We start from the raw sequence: 18,077 nt of genomic DNA on the forward strand, positions 1-18,077 counted from the left end.
TTATTGGTGACAGATTAAACCTACTGAAGTCCTCATCAGAGACTAAGTCCATAGGGGTTCTTCAAATAGTCATTACCCAGCTCATGCATTTTTTTCCTTTATAGAAACTAACAAATAGATTCCCTACTGTCTCCAAGGATTGTGACCTGTACTGTAGAGGAAGAGACTCCACCAAGGACCCACCTCTGGCAATGGAGACAAACCCAAACAAGCTCAGTATCTTGAGATGAGACAGAAAAGTAAATGAATCTAAACCTGAAGACAAAGAAAGAGATTTCTAATCTCCATTGGCCTCCATATTATTTTAATTTAGCCAATAGTAGAGAGCAAAAGTGAGACCACCTGGAAGTGTATATTCAAAATGAGAAACCAAACCAATCTAAGAGAAAGAGCCCATAGGGAAAGAAACTAGACACCATGTTGGCAAACCTGTGGCATGCATGCAGTGCCTGTTGGAGGGGGCTGTTCCATTCCCCCTCTCCGTAGTGCCTGAGATCATTTCTCATGTGACTTTCCCCCTCTGCCCAGCAGCCCAAGGGGAGGATTTCCTCCCTCCCCTCTCTGGGGTAAGGCAGGTGGGGCTCACATTGGCATGAGGGTTTGGGGGTATTCAATCTCTAAAAGGTTCACCATTACTGACTTAGAAGAAATGGGCAGAGAGAAGACTATCAGTCCTCATCTCTGGCCCCAATGCAATAGGTAAATAAGATGGTCAATGACTTTTTGGTCAATGACTGATCCATACAAAAGAACTAATTGTTACTGATGGCTTCAGGGGGCCAATATATTGCTAGTAAAATGGCAAGATCAAGAGATGATGAGTAAAACACAAGAGTGCTCCACTGATGTTCTTCAGATATCCAAAGAAAATTAGAAAGGCTTCCAGCATATTGGGTGGACCATCTATTAGGAACTTTTAGGAAGATATGGACAAGAATCACACTAGATGGCAGGGATAGATATCTCTGAAGGGAATGCTTCTGCCTCACACCCTGCCCCAGGGCCTTTCACTCCCTCTAATGGGAGTGAATAGAAGTTGGATGTTGGGGAGTTCCTTCCTAATTCTCTACTATTTAAGAAGGTCAAAAAGGAATTAACTGCATCTTGCCCCACCAGGCTGACCTCCAGGATTTCACTCATGACTCTACAGGAGGAGATAAGCTCTGTAACTCACATCTCCTCAGATCATTTCCCACCCCACCTGTAGGACTTCATCATGCCCCTATGCCTGATATATACTCTCTGACTTTTTGCTTCTTTTTTATGGTGTCTTCCCCCATTAGATTATGAGCTCCTTGAGAGCAAGAATTATGTTTTACCCTAGCATTTAACATAGTGCCTGGCACAGAGTAGATGCTTAATAAATGTTCATAACTACATAAACAAGTGAGATTACAGAACTGTAGGATTATTTTCATTGAGATAGTTGGCAAAGGAAGTGAGATTGGAAAGCAAATAACTTCTGGCATACCCTGAACATGCAGCAAGCCAGAGAATGGCAAGATATAACAAGGCAAAAATTAAAACCAGCGTAGATTTGGGACCCATTTGGAAATTGTTTCCACTGTGAGTTGAGGTAGAAAAGGCAAGCTTGCCCAAGATTTAGATTGTAGGTGGTTACTCAAGTTAATCACAATGGGGAAGCTAACTCCCTGCATAAGACCAAACTCCCTCATTCTATATCCAGGATATGAGAAGTAGATTCTGAAAGGTTGCCAAAGAAGAATCTAGCTAGACGATTCTCTGACTATAAATCTAGGACTAAGTTGATTTTTTTTAAAAATCACACTACCAAGAAAAAAGGCAGAGTATTTATATAAGAATGAGTATAGTAGGCAAATATTCTATAGTTCTTGGAGGCTGGGGATTAAATTTAAGAACCTTTGTAAATTATGAATTCTTAATCTTTTCATCAGCAAATGGACTCTTCCTTCCCAACTCCTGACCCACCACATTAAATGTTGCTATTTTAAGCTTCTAAAAGTGAATCCCCTATCATTACTGAAAAACTGAGTAGGTTCTCAGGAATTAAGGGAAATACTATGCTCTTCTCTCACAAAGAATTTAGGCACAGAAACTTGAGTAATCAAAGAGATATGGTGGCCCTTAAATCTGAAAGAAGCATCTATCATTCCAGTCCTGGATTTGCAGGTGGAAAAGAAATTAGAGGGATTCAGGGTTCAGGCAGTTTGTGGCTAGGGTATAAGTCATCAAAGGACATGTAATACTGTCCAATGCCTCTTCACACCAGGATCAGCAACCATCCAACATTTTTGGAAAGCACTATAATACAATGGAAGAAGTGCTAGATTTATAGTCAGAGAACCGAAGCTCAGATTTTGATTTTGCCATTTCCTAACTGTATTACTGTGGGTGAATCACCTACCCTTTCTGGTTCTAGATTTCCTCTCTTATGAAATGAGGGTGCTGAGCTAAATGATCTCTAAGGTCCTGTCTATCTCAATAACTTATGAAATATAGTCTGGAACTCCAGAGATCCTGAGTCTCATCATCCATCCACCCCAACTTTCTATCTCTTTCTTAGTGAACAATAACAAAAATCAATATTACCACCCAAAGGGGGTAATGATCCAGTGCTCTCTGGTTCCATTAACAATCCCTTTCACTGCCTCAACTGACCAAAGCTCCTTGCCCTAGCTTCCTCTCCCTGATATGTTGATACCCTTGGTTAAATGTAAGCTACCTAAGGTCAAGAACCTCATGAACATTGCATAATAGATAGAGCACTCGGCATGAGAATCAGAAAGAAATGGGTTCAAATCCCATTTCCTAACTGTGTTACACTAGAAAAATCACCTATCTCTTGGTCCCTCAATTTTCTATTTGCAAAATGAAGAGGTTGGATTTGATGAACCCTGAAGTATCTTTCATCTCTAAGACTATGATTCCATATCACTTTTGTACTATAATCCCCAGCACTTATCACAGTGTCTGGCACAGAGTAGGTCAATAAATGCTTATTGATAAATTAATTGATGCCCCACAACACCATATAAATGAGTTATTATTCTATCCACATTCCCAATACAAATACAGTCAAGTACCTTTTGAATCATTCCCACCCATCATCTCACTTTATCTATCTAGGCACACTCTAAGTTAAGTAGGATTTGTAGTATTCACCTTTCATAGATTCAATTTATCAAATGAATCCTAAATGCAAGTCATCCTGTTTATAAGTTAGGAAACAAGAGGGAGCCTTAACCAAAATCACCTTTCTAGCTATGTCCCAACAGGGACTGGAATGTAAACCTGCCTCTTAACTCCTTCCACTCCTTGTACATTTTCTACTAAATCAGAATGCTTCTCCACCTGGGAATTCTTATTGAAGGAAGTGAAAACTCCTGCTCAGGTATGAGGTCAGTCTAGGTGCTGCTCTCTCTAAGATTCTTCTTAACTCTAAGATGGCATGATTCCATGAAGTGAAGAATCTTGACAGCATCCTGCCTGTCCCAAAGCTCAGCTTGTTTATTATTCAGGCCAGCTGTTACAGATCTATTTTAAGTACGCTACTTTGAAAAACATGGAAGGTGAGTATCAAGTATATCACTAAATATTCCATATTAATTGACTCTTTAGAAAACTCCCAAGTGAGGAGCATATAATACGGGTTTCCTCTTAAGCAATCACTGGAAAGCTGACCACACTTCTTGTGAATTCAATTTCAAAGAAGATTTCCATAGTAGGAAAAAATGTCATTTCAAAGCAGTAATAAAGACCAGAAGTTGGGCCTGTCTTTGGTGCTCACACTTTTGACTGGCTGTGTGCCTAAAAGGGAGCAAAGACAGAATGAAAAAGGATGATTCCTCTGATGCCTTGTCAGTTCAAATATTACTATATCTCACCTTCTTCTCCATGTGCTCTGACATTTCCCTGACATCACTGATAGGCTTTAATCTAGTGGGAGTAAGGGCTTCATATAAAGAATGACCCACTTCAAAGAATCATGCAAAGGAAGTTGGCAGGCAGTGTTTCCTGTTGGTGCATTATGAAGGGAGGGTGTTTATACCTGATAGGTAGCTGGAGCCCTAAGCCATCAATTCTATTTACACAGAAGACAACTAGGGCCAGCTGGGCACTAGACTCTAGCAGCAATAGTGTTTTAAAAGCCCAGCACGTCCATCCTTTGCTCTGATTCTTTTCTTCCTCTTTTCACAGCATTTTGGAGTTTGAAAGATTCTCACCCTTCACCTGTTTAACATACAAACCCCTCCTATCCAATAAGGGGCCATCGAGTCTTTACTTGAAGACCCTCAATGAGGAGGAGCCCATTGCCTCGCCAGGCATCTTACTTTGCTTTTGAACAGCTGTAACTCTTGGGAAGTTTTCTCTTACTATCAAGCCTAAATTTACTTCTTTACAACTTCCACCCATTGCCCTTAGTTCTGACCTCAGGGGCCAAGCCTAACAGATCTAATCCTTCTTCCATGTCACAGCCCTTCAACTATCTAAAGATAAATATGTTCCCCCACTGTCTTTCCATCTTGATGTTTTCTTCCAACCTTACTCTCTTGTCTCACTCCATCTTATCTTCTATTCTTTTCTATCTCTACCATCTTAGCCTATACCCATCCCATTATAAGAATTGGCAACCACAGGACTTTCCATTTTAACTTCTCCCCTCCAAAGACAGCAATCAAATTGCCACAAATCTATCAAAAGACATAAGTAACAGAAAACACAGGAGCAATGAAAATGGGCCTCAAAAGTAATGTGTTTAGTCAACTTTCTAACTCTTTTTGACCCTTTTGGGGATTTCTTGGCAAAGAAAGTAGAAGAGATTTGACCTTTCTTCTTCTGGATTATTTTACTGATGAGGAAATTGAGGCAAACAGAATTATGCAACTTGACAAGGATCACAATGCTAGTAAATGTCTGAGTTCACATTTGAACTCAAGTCTTCTTGACTCCAGGCCCACCATTCTAACCACTGTACCACCAATATTATATTATAGCAATATTATAGTCAAGTAATATGGTGGCCAAAGGAAAAAGCTCCCCTGTAAATTGCATCAAAAGAACGATAAAAGATTGGAGTCATAAATTTAGAATTGGAAAAGGCATGAAAGATCACATTTTCCCAAAATCATAGATATAGAACTGGATGTTACCTTAGCAGTTATCTAATCGATTATTCATGCTCATCATTTAACATAGGAGAAAGCTGAAATCCAGAAAAACTAAGTGACTTGATCAAAATCACATGGGTAAAGGCCAGAATTTAAACCCAAATTATCTAACTTGATCTCCAGTGCTTTTTCTACTGAATCACCTTATGTAATATAAGCTTTGATGATAGTGTAGCACTTTGTACATATTCTCTCCCCTGTTGTACTAGCAGTCATTGAAAAACCCTTAACTTGGAGTAAAATGAGTCATTTTCCCCAATTTTAATATTTTAGTTTGAGTTTCCTACTTGTCCTGATGCCACATGGGTTAGCTATGAGGAAAGAAACTTTTAATTCTAGAAGAAGACAAGCTATGCTTATTAAAAAGAAGCAGCAGCAAATATGATCTACTTATACTCTCAAAAAGTCAGCTGACAAGGTTCTGTGTCAAAAACTATTTTTAAAACCTTTATTTTCCATCTTAGAATCAATGCCATGGATTAGTTCCATGGCAGAAGAACAGTAAGAGCTAGACAATGGTGTGGGGGGGAGGGGTAAACTACTTTCCCTAGAGAAAGTATCTGAGGTCAGATTTGAACCCATGACCTATACTCTCCGGGCCTGGTTCTCTCTCCACTGTTAATTATTTTGGTAATGAGTCAATAAAATACTACATTCTTTTTATTATGGCTAAAGATAAAACTAGGCAATCAAGAGTTGAATTTAATGAGGATATCTTCTAATGAAGAAAAGGGAAAAGGTTTCCCTTGAAATGACTCTGGATTAATCAACATAAGATTATAGAATCATGGGTTGAGTCCAAACCCTACATATTCACAGAAAAAAGAAACTGAGGTTACAAAAGGTCAAAAGCAGAGTTAGGATTTGAACCAAAGTCTCCAGACACCTTCCACTGTGCCTCCCTCATTTTTATGAAGGACTTTAAAAAAGAGTTCAACATATATTATAAACATGGCATGAAATATGGGTACTAGGGAGAGATGATGATAAGATGGAAAAAGACATTTGCACCAGAAAGGAGTGTTTTGGGTAAAATGCATAGTAATTTATTGCATTCTACAGGCACAAAGGAGATCTTGAAGTTTTGTATCCCTCTCTGCTACTGTCAGAATCATAATACACAGCATTTACTAAGCTTTTGCTACAGTCTTGCCTAGAATATTATGCTAGTTGGACCATGGGTTTGCTCTCAGAGTACATGTGTAACATGGCTCTTGGTCTCAAGACCAAGAAGAAGGTAATACCCCAAGCAAGAAAGAACAGCTAATAAATCCATGTGCTCATTTCTATCAGGAGGGTGGATAACTGCTAACTTAAGCAAGTTCTTTTACCTCTACTGGAACTCTTAAGATGCATAAAAATCCCATACAGTTTTGGAAACTGAGGCCCAATCACCACATTGCCTAGGCACTCGGGATACTTTGGTTAAAATAAAGACTGAATTGAAACAAAGATCAAGGTTGATGATAAAATAAATAGCCTGTGGATTATTTAATTAGTTAATCAGTCTTCAACAGTCATTAGATGATCTTTTAGAGTCTCATCAAAAGGGTATCAATTTTTTAAATTTAAATTTAAGGTTTCCTGATTAAAAATAAAAAGAAATAGCACAAGTGGACAATAAAGAGTACAGAATTTGAAATTCCAAAGTCTTCCATAGGTCTGAATCTCCATTTCTTCATTTGTAACATTCATTTCAACAAACATAAAAAAAGCAATCATTCTCATTTTATTTTCAGTCTCTTGGAAGGCTTATGAAGGTACTTTGAAAAGTCAAAAATCTATATAAATGTGAATTATTATATGTTATAAAATTAATAATGATAATAGATAGCCTTTATAAAGAACTTCAAGATTTGCAAGCCACTTTAAAAATATCTCATTTAATCCTTGCAACAAGCCTATGAGATATTATTATCCCCATGTTCCAGATAAGGAAACCAAGGCACAGTAAGGCTAAGTGACTTATCCAAAATCACACATCTAGTAAGTGTCTGGGGCTAGATTCAAACTCAGGACTCCTTGACTTCCTAGTCCAGAGTTTTACACATTGCAGAAGCTTACACAAATATTCATTATTGAAAGTCATGCTCAAGTGTTCAAGTATACATTTGAATAATATTCTTTTGAGGAATGGTTATGGTGTTTATTAGCTAAAACTTAGATGATCATGTGAACTTTTCTTGAACACCATTCCAGAAGAAGGAAAAGAGACAAAGCGTGAATGGATACTCAAACTATTTGGGGTTTTGTTCCTTTTTGTTGGGTTTTGGAGGTTTTGTTTTTTGTTTTGTTTTGGTTTTTTTGTAGTTGTTCACATCAACTTAGATGAGTCTCAAAAGAGCAATAATAACATTGGAACAATTGTGGTTCTTGCTACTTCCTGAGTATAAAAATAGCCCACATGTAATGAGTTGCTGTTTTATTAATTCAACATAAGTAATCAGTCATCTTGGAAGAAGAGCAATTATATTTTGTCCTTACTTATACATGTATATATGATGCTTCCCCCAATAGAATATAAGCCTCTTAAAGGCAGGGAATTCTTATTTGTATTCTCAGAGCCTAGAACAGTGTCTGCACTTGTTGGTAGATGGAAAAGATATATGCATAATTATATTATATATCATAGCATGGAAGTCAGCATATTCCAGTAGAAAGAATACTGGACTTGAAGCCAGGAGAGAGTACGGTCAAATCCTGCCTCTGGTACTAACTTTCTGACCATGGATAAGACATTTAATTGGGGCAGCTCTGTAACCTCAGTGGATAGAGAGCTAGGCTTGGATTTGGGAACACCTGGGTTCAAATCTGACCTCAGACACTACCTAACAGCGTGACTCTGGGCAGATTACTTAACCCCAATTGCCTAGTCCTTACTCTTCTGCCTTGGAACTGATACGTATTCTAAGAGAGAAACTACAATTTTAAAAAAGACACTTAACCACTAGAAGATGGATATAGTGTAACAACTCTAGAATTTCACAATTGTTCTGAGGAGTAAATGAAATAATACATTTTGCAAAATATAAATGCCATAACTACTTATATATTCATATGTCTCAATCAATTAGCATTTATTAAGTGCTTACTATGTGCTAGGCACTGTGCTAAGCCCTGGGGACACAAAAGGGGGCCAAAAGCAATCCTTGCCTTCAAGGAGTTCACAATCTAATGAGGGAGAGAACATGCAAACAAATATTTACAAAGCAAATGAATTACAAGATAAACAGGAAATAATAATTAACAGAGGGAAGACAGAGTTAAGAATTTAAGGAAGGCATACAGGAAAAAATGGGATTTTAGTTGGGACTTAAAGGAATCCAAGGAAGTCAGTTGACAAAGTTGTTATATGCATATACCTATAACTACATAAATAGCTTTATAGTAAAAATTTGAGGATATAGATTCACTTTATCACCTTAAAGTTTACAACCACTTTTCTCTGGGTTGGGTAAGATAGGTAAATCATTATCCTCATTTTACAAGCAAAGAAATTATAGCAAAGTGCAAAGTTAAATGACTTAGCCATGGCCACACACACCTCTAGGAAACCATTATTCTGACTGACTTTTCCAGCAGTCTTCCATTTCAATAAATAATCTATGTCATTAGTACTGAGAAGGGCATTAGATATAGAATTCAACTCAACTCCCTCCTTGTCCAGATTGTGAAACTTTGGCCAAGAGATAATGATTTGTTCAAGATGACAAAGATAGGGACAGTCAGGTCTCAGTCATCAGGTCTCTCAATTGCCACCCCCACTCTTTTTTACTATACCATGATAATGACTGTGAATCATTGAGGAAAAGTTAGTTTATGTTTAGTATAGTCTGTTCAAGTAAGGAAGCAAGTATGTAATACAACTTAGAAGTTGATTGAAAAAGTTTTTGTTTGTTTGCTTGTTTTGAAGTGTCAGGTTTTGTTGTCTGAAGGGTTAAATTAGCCTCAGCTAGCTGGAAAAATCAGCTACACCTGAAAGTTTCCATTGCCAGGAGTTCCAGGAGTCCCGGTTTTATTAGACCTGCAGAGTCCTGGACAATACTTTTTGCTGTTTGTCTGCACTCTAGTGCAACAGACCTTGCCGTCCAGAAGAGGCTGTAGGATGGTAGGAAATAATGCCTCCAGCAAAATTACATTTTGCTAAGCATTAGGACCTGATGACCAATCCAAACTCCACAGAGAATTTCTGAAGCTGGAGAACTGCTCCAGATGTTGCTAATATCCTTTAAATGATTCACAATTCTATCGTACTTTAAGGTTCCCAGAGTACTTTGTTCTCCCCTAATCCCTATCCCAACAATCCTCCTTGAGGATAAGTATTATCCCCATTTTTCAGATGATAGAACTGAGGTTCAAGGCTGAAATTGATGGTACAGTTAATATAAGAACATAACAAATACTGGTTACAAGAATTAGTAGGACAGTAAAAGAATCACAAAAACCTTAAAGATTCACTTAAAATAACGTTTTAAGTTTACAAAGTTCACAACTCCCCTTCAAACTAAGTAATTCATAGAATTGTAGGCTTAGGGCCAAAAAGAATCTCAGAGCCCAGCTTGTCTCATTTAAACAGTTGTGGAAACTGAGACCCAAAGAGATTAAATCATTTGTCTAAGGCTATACAGATAGTAAGCATTAGAGATGAGATCTGAACTCAGGTCTTCCACTCCAATGTCATTGTTCTAGTGTTTTTTCCCTTATTTTACAGATGATTAAACTAAGTCTATGTAAAAGTTCATGTTTTTCTGTTAGCTATCACACACTTAAAAGCCAAAATCAAGACAATCAATAGGGTATCCATGCGGTTGGATTACAATGGGGGTGGTATGAGAATCTGACAAAGGAATTCAAAGGGCTGAATGTGTAATGTTACTTAAGAATCCATAGGTAAATTAACACAGCAAATACAGATCTCTTTATAAAGGTGCTGCTGCTACTACCTACAGACTGAATAGTGTGGGCTATGTATCACAATACCACTGACCCTAAAAGCATCAAATAGCCAAGATTTCAAATATTCAGTGACAGGAGCTATTATTCCCCCCACCCACCCACCCTTTGAAGTTATGAGTCTTCTTTAAAGTTGTCACAAAGAACATTGAGACAGTATCATATTAAGGTACTTTCTTGGCCAAAACATCCCAGCAGGGAAAAGAATTCATTCACACTTGGGAATTCTGGGGTCTCGTTTTTGCATGTGACTCTTCTTAGCCCTAGCAACTTCAGAGATAGACCTCTTTCCTGTGGCCCCTGACACAGGAACAAAATGTGCACCAAGACCTGAAGCGGGAGGTGGAGGGGAGGGAGAAGTGAATGGTGTCAACCTGAATTTGTAGTTTCCTGTCTCTTTCCTGAGAGAGGTTGGACTCATGCTTCTCACGTGGTTTAAAGGGAGCTGTAAATACTAAACATTTCAGTGGAGCAATGTGCAGGAGACCTTCAGAGGGCAGTAGCAGTTTATGACCCGACCCCACCCCACCCACCCCCTTTTTTTTCTTTTTTGGCTCTTGCAATTACAGGACATATAACGGTACTAGACATGTTCAACTTCCTAGATTCCACGCTCTGGGTGACATGGTTCCTCTTTCAAAAACGCAGATCAAGAAAACAAGGGGAAGCAGCTTAGCCAAACCCAAAGAGCAAAGTGGAAATAAATATGTTATTTCATCATCTCCTATTCCTCCCCTGCCTCATTCCTGTTGTTGGTCTTTAGGAGTGAGAGAATGTGAGATGCACTTTAAGACAACTTTTATTTTTCAAATCACACGCCTCCCACCCCCACTTCTCCACCACACATACACACGTACTCCCAGGACCATCCCTCCTGAAACCTTTGGCAAATTCCTACATCATCTTTCGAGAGTTTGATAATTCAGTTAAATGAAATTAAACCGTCTCTCGAAACTGGGATACAGAAAAAGCCAAGAGTGGTCAGAGAAGGGGGAGAGAGGACAGAGATAAGAGGCCAGTCGCGAGCACCTAGAAGATCTTTGCATTTACACAAAGAAATTAGCCAGATGATTAATGGGAGATGCTAGAGGGAGGAAGGGGAGGGGTGAGGAACACGGGAGAGGAAAGGAGACATGGCCCAGGGAGGTGAGAAGGAGGGAGAGAACGGGGACGCTCTGCTCCCCCTCTCCTTACCTGGGACATCTGGGGCCTCAGGTTGATCTCCTTGAGATTAATGGAATGACCCTTGAGGTTGTTGAGGAGCTGGCAGAGCAGGACTCCATCGCGGAGGGTCTGAGCCAGGTCAAACACCTGGGCAGAGTCCCAAGTCACCCGGTGGTTGGCGGGCAGCACCTTGCAATGGATGAGCCACTGAGCGCATTGTCTCCAAGGCTCCATGCCCGACCGAGCCCAGGACGGAGCCGGGCTAAAAGGGAGAGGGATGCTGGAGCTGCTTCTTCGTCCTCGTCCTCCCGGGGCAACACCGGAGGACTGCGGACACCCCCCTTTTTTCCCCTAACCCTATTCAAGGGAGAGAGATGCGTGCCGCAGTGGAGGTGTTCGGGGACCCCTTGCCCGGAGCGGGGCGGTCAGACTGGGCTTGGCTGCCACAGCGGCGCAGCCCGGCTGAGCTCCGAGCGCTGCCGAGCTCCGGACGCCTCTGTTCCGACTCACTGTGGCAGCGGCGGCAGCAGCCGCAGCAGCTGCAGTGACTCGTTCGCTCACTAGCTCTCTAGCTCGCTCTCTTCCGTCTGCTACTTGCCCCGTGTCAGCAGCCTCGGCTGCAGCCCTGGTGGAGTGCAAAAAAGCTTCCTACTCGCAATCAAAACCTCGCCGGCTACTGAGCATGCCCAGCTAGCTCCCCGGCCAGAGCCAGTTTCGTTACCGTCTGTGGATTCCCTAGAAGGGAGGGTGGAAGGGAGCTAAGGAACCTGGCAGGACGTCAGTTTGGGGAAGAAAGTGGGGCGGCCCGTGGGGAAAGTGTCACCGCCAATGAACCTGGCCCACCAGCTCTTCCTCTCTACCTGTCAATGCCTGAGCATCCGACATGCTTTTCAGCGACAGCTGTGGACAGGCACTCTAGGCCCGTGGTGATTTGCCTCTTAGGGCAACTGACTGATGATCAAGAAAAGACAAGACTTTGCACAAAGCTACCTTCCTCCTCGACCCCCAGTTCTCCCCAGGGTATTCAATGGGGCAGCTCTATCAGTGAGGAAACAGGGCAGAGATGTCATATGGGGGAAATGGGAACCACACCCCCTCCCCAGGGAAATTCGGGTGCTCTGGATGACAGGGAATCTTGAAAACAGGTTATTAGTGGTTTCAAAGACAGCAGCACCCTTCTGCTGCCTGATCCTCCCTCTGTGTCCTTAGAGACTCTTCCCACAATTATTTACTGTTCGTATTGCCCCCTCCTTTCGGTTGACCTATGAGTTGTTAAAACAGGAGTTTTCAAGAGGGCTCTCTGCCTTCATCTCTGTCTCCTGGGAAGCCTTTCTCAACCTCCTTTAATGCTAATGAGATCATCTCCAATTTATCTGTCTGTGTTTTGTTTGCATGTTGTTTCTCCTATTAGATTGTAAGATACGAAGTGGGGGGGGCTTCTGTTTATTTTTTACCTTTTTTTATGTCCCTAGCACTTTGCACAATGCTTAGCACATAGTAGGCATTTAATAAGGGCTTGTTGTGTTAACTGGACTTCTATAAACTCATGGGGCACCAATAGGGTGCCTTATAGAAAAGAACCACTAAGTGTACAAAACTTGATTCCTCACAGAGATTTTCCTGTTTAGTTATCTTCCAACTTCTAGTCTGGCCTCTTTTGCTCTGAAGTGCCTTTGGTCTTTTCATCTCTTCTGATGACTCCATTAAAACTTACTTAAAGAAAATTTACCTGAATGGCAGTGTGGGACAACTTTGGATCCAAGAAGTTCTAGACCAAAATAGTGCTGCTTTTGACATATACTGTCTGTTATTTTGGACAAGAAGTAGAGCTATTTGTGACCCTATCCAATTCTCTAAGGCTAGAGTTTCCTATTCCTATGACAGCCTAGGTTTGGATGAAAAAAGGTAAACCACAAATTTAGAGCATGTGGAGAATCTGATAGGTTTTCACTGTCAATATAAGTGTGCTCAAATGAGCTAAGGCAGTTTAGATACATATGGGAAGAATTTCCAGTACATCATATCCAGCAGCAGTCCTTGAATGCTATCACAGCTAAGACTGTCCTTATATTGGCTGGTCTTGGGACAGAAACCAGTGGCTTTAAATAGTACCTTTATACATTTTGCAAACAAGACTTCTTGAGAGATGTCTACTAGTTACCTTGTCTTCATTTCCATTATACACATCTTTTCTCCTCCCCCACCCAAATCAAAGTTTTAAATTATGTTTAGTAAGATGCTCTCTCTCTCTCTCTCTCTCTCTCTCTCTCTCTCTCTCTCTCTCTCTCTCTCTCTCTCTCTCTCTCTCTCTCCACCCACAGTGGTTCCCAGCTATCCCCTTTTTTCTTTATTGTTTTACATTATAACGTTCAATGGGAGCTGTGTCTTTGTTCTCTAGCATATGCCAGCCTTAGTATTTTATGTATACTTGTTTAAAAATAAATCAGTCAGAGGATTTCCTTTCCTCACCAGGCATCCTTCCCCAGTGATTTCCTTTTTCCTACAATACAGATGGTATCAGTGGTCTAAGAGAAGCATTGTAGCATTGTGAATAGAGGCAATAGTGTGAAGAACACTAGATTTGGAGTATAGAAGACCTGGGTTCAAATCTCCCTCATGATAATTATTAATTATACAACAATAGGCAAGTCAAATAAATCCTCAGTTTTGATCTACCTCATAGTGTTATTATAAGGCTCAAATGAGATAATTTATGTAAAATGTCTTACAAACTTTAAAATGCTAGTTACTAATATTCTGAGGATTTTAATTATGAACTTAATCATCAGCAAACTTGAACATCTCAATTGGTCAGTTAACAAAAATTTCTTAACACTATATACCAGGTAGTATGTGAAGTCCTAAGGAGATAAGCAAAAACAAAAACAGTCCTTGCCCTTAAGGAACTCATGTTCTAATGCCAGAGACAAATCGGGGTAGGGTATAATAAAGACTGTAAATACAAAATATATACCATGTTAATGAAAATAATTTTTAATATACAAACAAGAATTTTTAAAAAAGGTTTAAAGTTAGATTAATTTCAACATTTTGTCACAAAAACTGCCCTTTTCATGTCCATTCTGAACTTCTTTCTGTTTTTGTCTTTGTATAGTTTTTATAAAGTTTAAAGCACAAAGTAAATATCTAGTACTCCATGAATCTGGTAAATTACAACTGGTTCTCTTAAACAACGTCCATTATTTATCATTCATCATTTCAGGCCATAGTCTAGCCTAAAGGTAACTTTTACTGGTAGATTCTTCTGTAAATAAGATATGGTAAAAGCAAGCAATTATTTATTTCACTTTGCTTCAGATAGAAATATAACCTATCTGTATGTTGTAGGGGAGTCTCTAGTAGCACTATATTCAACAAGTGAAAGCAGAGTGAAGAAAATTTACACTCAACTTTTCTTTTTTACCAATTAAATTCCCCTGGTCCTCTTCCTCTAATACCTAATAGTTTATGAAAGTTTAATTTTTAGAAGATAAGACTTAGTGGAGGGAATACTATAACTGTTTCCAAATATTTGAAAAGCTGTTGTGTGGATAAGAGATTAGATTTATCCTGTGCAGTGCCAGAGGACAAAACAAAAACCTTCCTCCCTCCATCTAAAACTGAGTGTTCTTGAGAGCCAGATTCATTGTATCATACATTTAGATCTGGAAGTTATTTTATAAGTCATCTAGTTTAATCCACTCATTTTACATAAATGGAAACTGAGGCCATGAGAGGTTAAATCACTTTCCCACAAAGACTTGTTGAATCAAGGCTTACACAATTAAAGTGGTAGGATCTGAACCCAGGTCCTCTGAAACCAAATAGAGTTTGTGTTGTCTCATGCTTACTTCTACTCAAATAGGGAAGAATCTCTTGACAATTAAAGCTGTCCAGAGCTAGAAATTGATGGTTCAACAGGTAATGCAATAATTGGTAATGTGCACAAAGAGCTTGGATGATCATTTGTCTAGTCTATCTTAAAAGGTAAAAGTTGGACTAGATGACTGCTAGAGTTCCTTCCAACTCTAGGATTCTAGACTTTGTATTAGACAGTTCACGAGGTAGAGAACTTCAAGGAGCAAAAGAATAGAAGTCAGTGACACAAGTTAAAGTCATCGTCAGATTCAATGAGATGTTGTTATATGACATGATACAGTCAGGAAGAATGCATGTTCTGGGAAATGAAATTACCATAAGCCTCTTTCCCTAGCTTACAGTCTCACATTCTTTCTCTTCAGAATGATGAAAAAAATCAAGTGGTAGGTGCTTAGATCTCTTTTGTGAGTCCTAGCAATTCGTGTTATTATTTAGCATTTACCCCTGCTATAAATCCAAGAGGCAGCTAGGTGGCACAATGAATAGAGTACCAGGCCTGGAGTCAGGAAGACATCTTTCTGAGTTCAAATTTGACCTTGGATACTTAATAGTAGCATGACCCTGAGCAACTCACTTAACCCTATTTGTCTAAATTCCCTCATCTGGAAAATGAACTAGAGAAGTAAATGGCAAAAACACTCCAGTACCTTTACAAAGAAACTCCAAAATGGGGTTAAGAAAAATTGGACTTGACTGAAAACAATAGTAACAAAGCCAAAGCAAGCTACATCCTCCAAAGACCAGTGTTAGGACACAGTACAATCTACACCAACTCATCCCCCTTTCCTCTGCTCTCTAGGTGTTTTTTTTTTCCCAAGATTAGCTACAGGGAGAGTCAGAAGAGAAATAGTCAAAGTTTAGAGTTCTGGTCTTTAACTGGGGAGACTTGAGTTCAATTCTTAACTACTGTTTCTTAGCTATGTAGCCCGGGGCAATCCTCTCCGACTCTCATTTCTTGATCTATAAAATGGGTGTCATTATCCTTATTTTTCCTGCCTCAGGAATTGTGGAGAGGAAAATGCTTTATAAGCCTTAAGGTGCTAGAGTTAGCATTGTTATTATGAATCACAGAATTTCAATGCTAGTAGGGACTTCAAAGCCATCTAATTCAATCCATGTTGAAAAAAGTATCCTCTCTTCAACATACATGGGAAATGGCCATCCATCCTTTGCTTAAATACCTCCAAAGAAAGAGAGCCACTACTTTCAGAAGCAGCCCATTGCCTTTTCTATAGTTCTAATTACTACTAGAATAGGGATTTTTTTTTCCTGAAACCAAGCCTAAATCTCTCTTTACACAAAATATACGACTAAACATTTATTGAGTACAATGTTCTAGGAGAGACTAAACAATAAGTAACGGTGAGGAGGTAGACCAATTAAGCCTTCCCACCTAAAAAAGGAAAGGATAGGAGGATTGAAATCCTGCAACCTATATCATGTGAGACTATATCTTAATCAAGGACTTTAGGCAAAGCTTTTTTTTAAAAACCCAACTATGGATGAACTGGAGTAATGCCCACGGTGTTTTCAAATCAGTTGGAGAAACCTGGTTACCCTCTGAACAAGCAAGAAGATGTTGAACCAGTTCCAGCACTAAGAGATTTGAAAATCTGACAGCAAATAGAAAAGAGATCTATGTCTGAGAAGGAATCACTTGCAGGGATGAATGGTGGGAATGAGTGTCTTAATCTTGCCTTTAGTCTCTCCCTTTCCCCACCACCCCCAACCAGAGGAGGAGCTAGTAAGCTTTGGAGGACCAAAGGATTTAGACTTTTTATGAGCATCATTGCAGTATCCCCAGGATTTCAGCAATTGATGGCAGCATTTATACTAGAAGCCAAGGACAGATTAGACAAGACAGGTCTGAGACTCTCCAAAGATCCTAGCAGAAAAGCTACATCATACCTAAGAGGGAATGATTTTGAGAATTCCAGATAAAGGATTTCAAGAGTTTTTGTTTGTTTTTTAAACCCTTACCTTCTATCTTAGAATCAATACTATGAATTGGTTTCAAGGCAAAAGAGTGGTAAGGGCTAGGCAATGGGGGTCAAGTGACTTGCCCAGGGTCACACAGCTGGGAAGTATCTGAGGGCATATTTGAACCCAGGGCCTCCCATCTCTGGGCCTGGCTTGCAATCCACTGAGCCACCAACTGCCCCATCAAGAGTTTTAAATTATATTTTTTTTTTGCCACAGGTTCTTTCTAAGAGCCAGCCCATTGTCTCCTGGACTCTCTATAAACTTTTAGGAGATTTGGGGCAGAGGAGGGAGAAAAGAAGGGGGAAATGGGAATTTACCTGCTACTATCCTCCTACTACAATATCTGTTTGTAACACCTAGGTCCCACTGGCTAATTGATATCCATGGGTACACAGGTGCTTCATCACTCAAACCCAAGCCTTAGCATTTGTTGTATCCCACACTTGAAATGATTTGTCTCTTTACCTCTGCCTCCTAGCTTCACTCAAGACCCATCTCAAATCCCATCCTCTATTGGGAGGCCTTCTACAACCTCCCCCTGCACCACCACCTACTAGTCTAGCCTTCCCTCTGCCATTTCATTCCATCTATTTTATTCTCTTGATATTTTACAGGTACAAAATTCTTTGCATGTTGTCATGTCTCCCACTTGAATGTGAGCTCCTATATTTTTTTGTCTTTCCCTGAATCCTTAGTGTTTTTAGCACAGTCCTTGGCTTGTAAAGTAAGTGTTTAATAAATAAACATTTGTTAATGGACTGATTTGGGAGAAGTAATTATAGATATCTTCAATTATTTTAAGATGAATTACCATGTTCTACTTGACTCCAAAGTACAGAACTAGGAACAATGTTTAGAAACTGTAAAGGAACAAATTTAGTTTTGATGTTGGGACAATTTTTCCAAAAATTAGAGTAACTGAGAAATAGAAAAGATTATGTCATTGAA

General features: G+C 39.6%; 1 protein-coding gene across 1 annotated transcript in view; it reads right to left on the minus strand.

Annotated features, from left to right (window-relative positions):
* Window positions 1-12,026, minus strand: part of VAV3 (vav guanine nucleotide exchange factor 3) — a 439,950-nt gene extending 427,924 nt beyond the window's left edge. Inside the window, exon 1 of the mRNA XM_001372319.4 lies at window positions 11,298-12,026. Within this exon, the coding sequence (XP_001372356.1) occupies window positions 11,298-11,501 (204 nt within the window). The 5' untranslated portion in view covers window positions 11,502-12,026. The remainder of the gene's footprint in view (window positions 1-11,297) is intronic.
* Window positions 12,027-18,077: the final 6,051 nt, after the last annotated feature.

The sequence above is a fragment of the Monodelphis domestica genome, chromosome 2 (assembly GCF_027887165.1).
Source record: "Monodelphis domestica isolate mMonDom1 chromosome 2, mMonDom1.pri, whole genome shotgun sequence".
NCBI lineage: Eukaryota > Metazoa > Chordata > Mammalia > Didelphimorphia > Didelphidae > Monodelphis > Monodelphis domestica.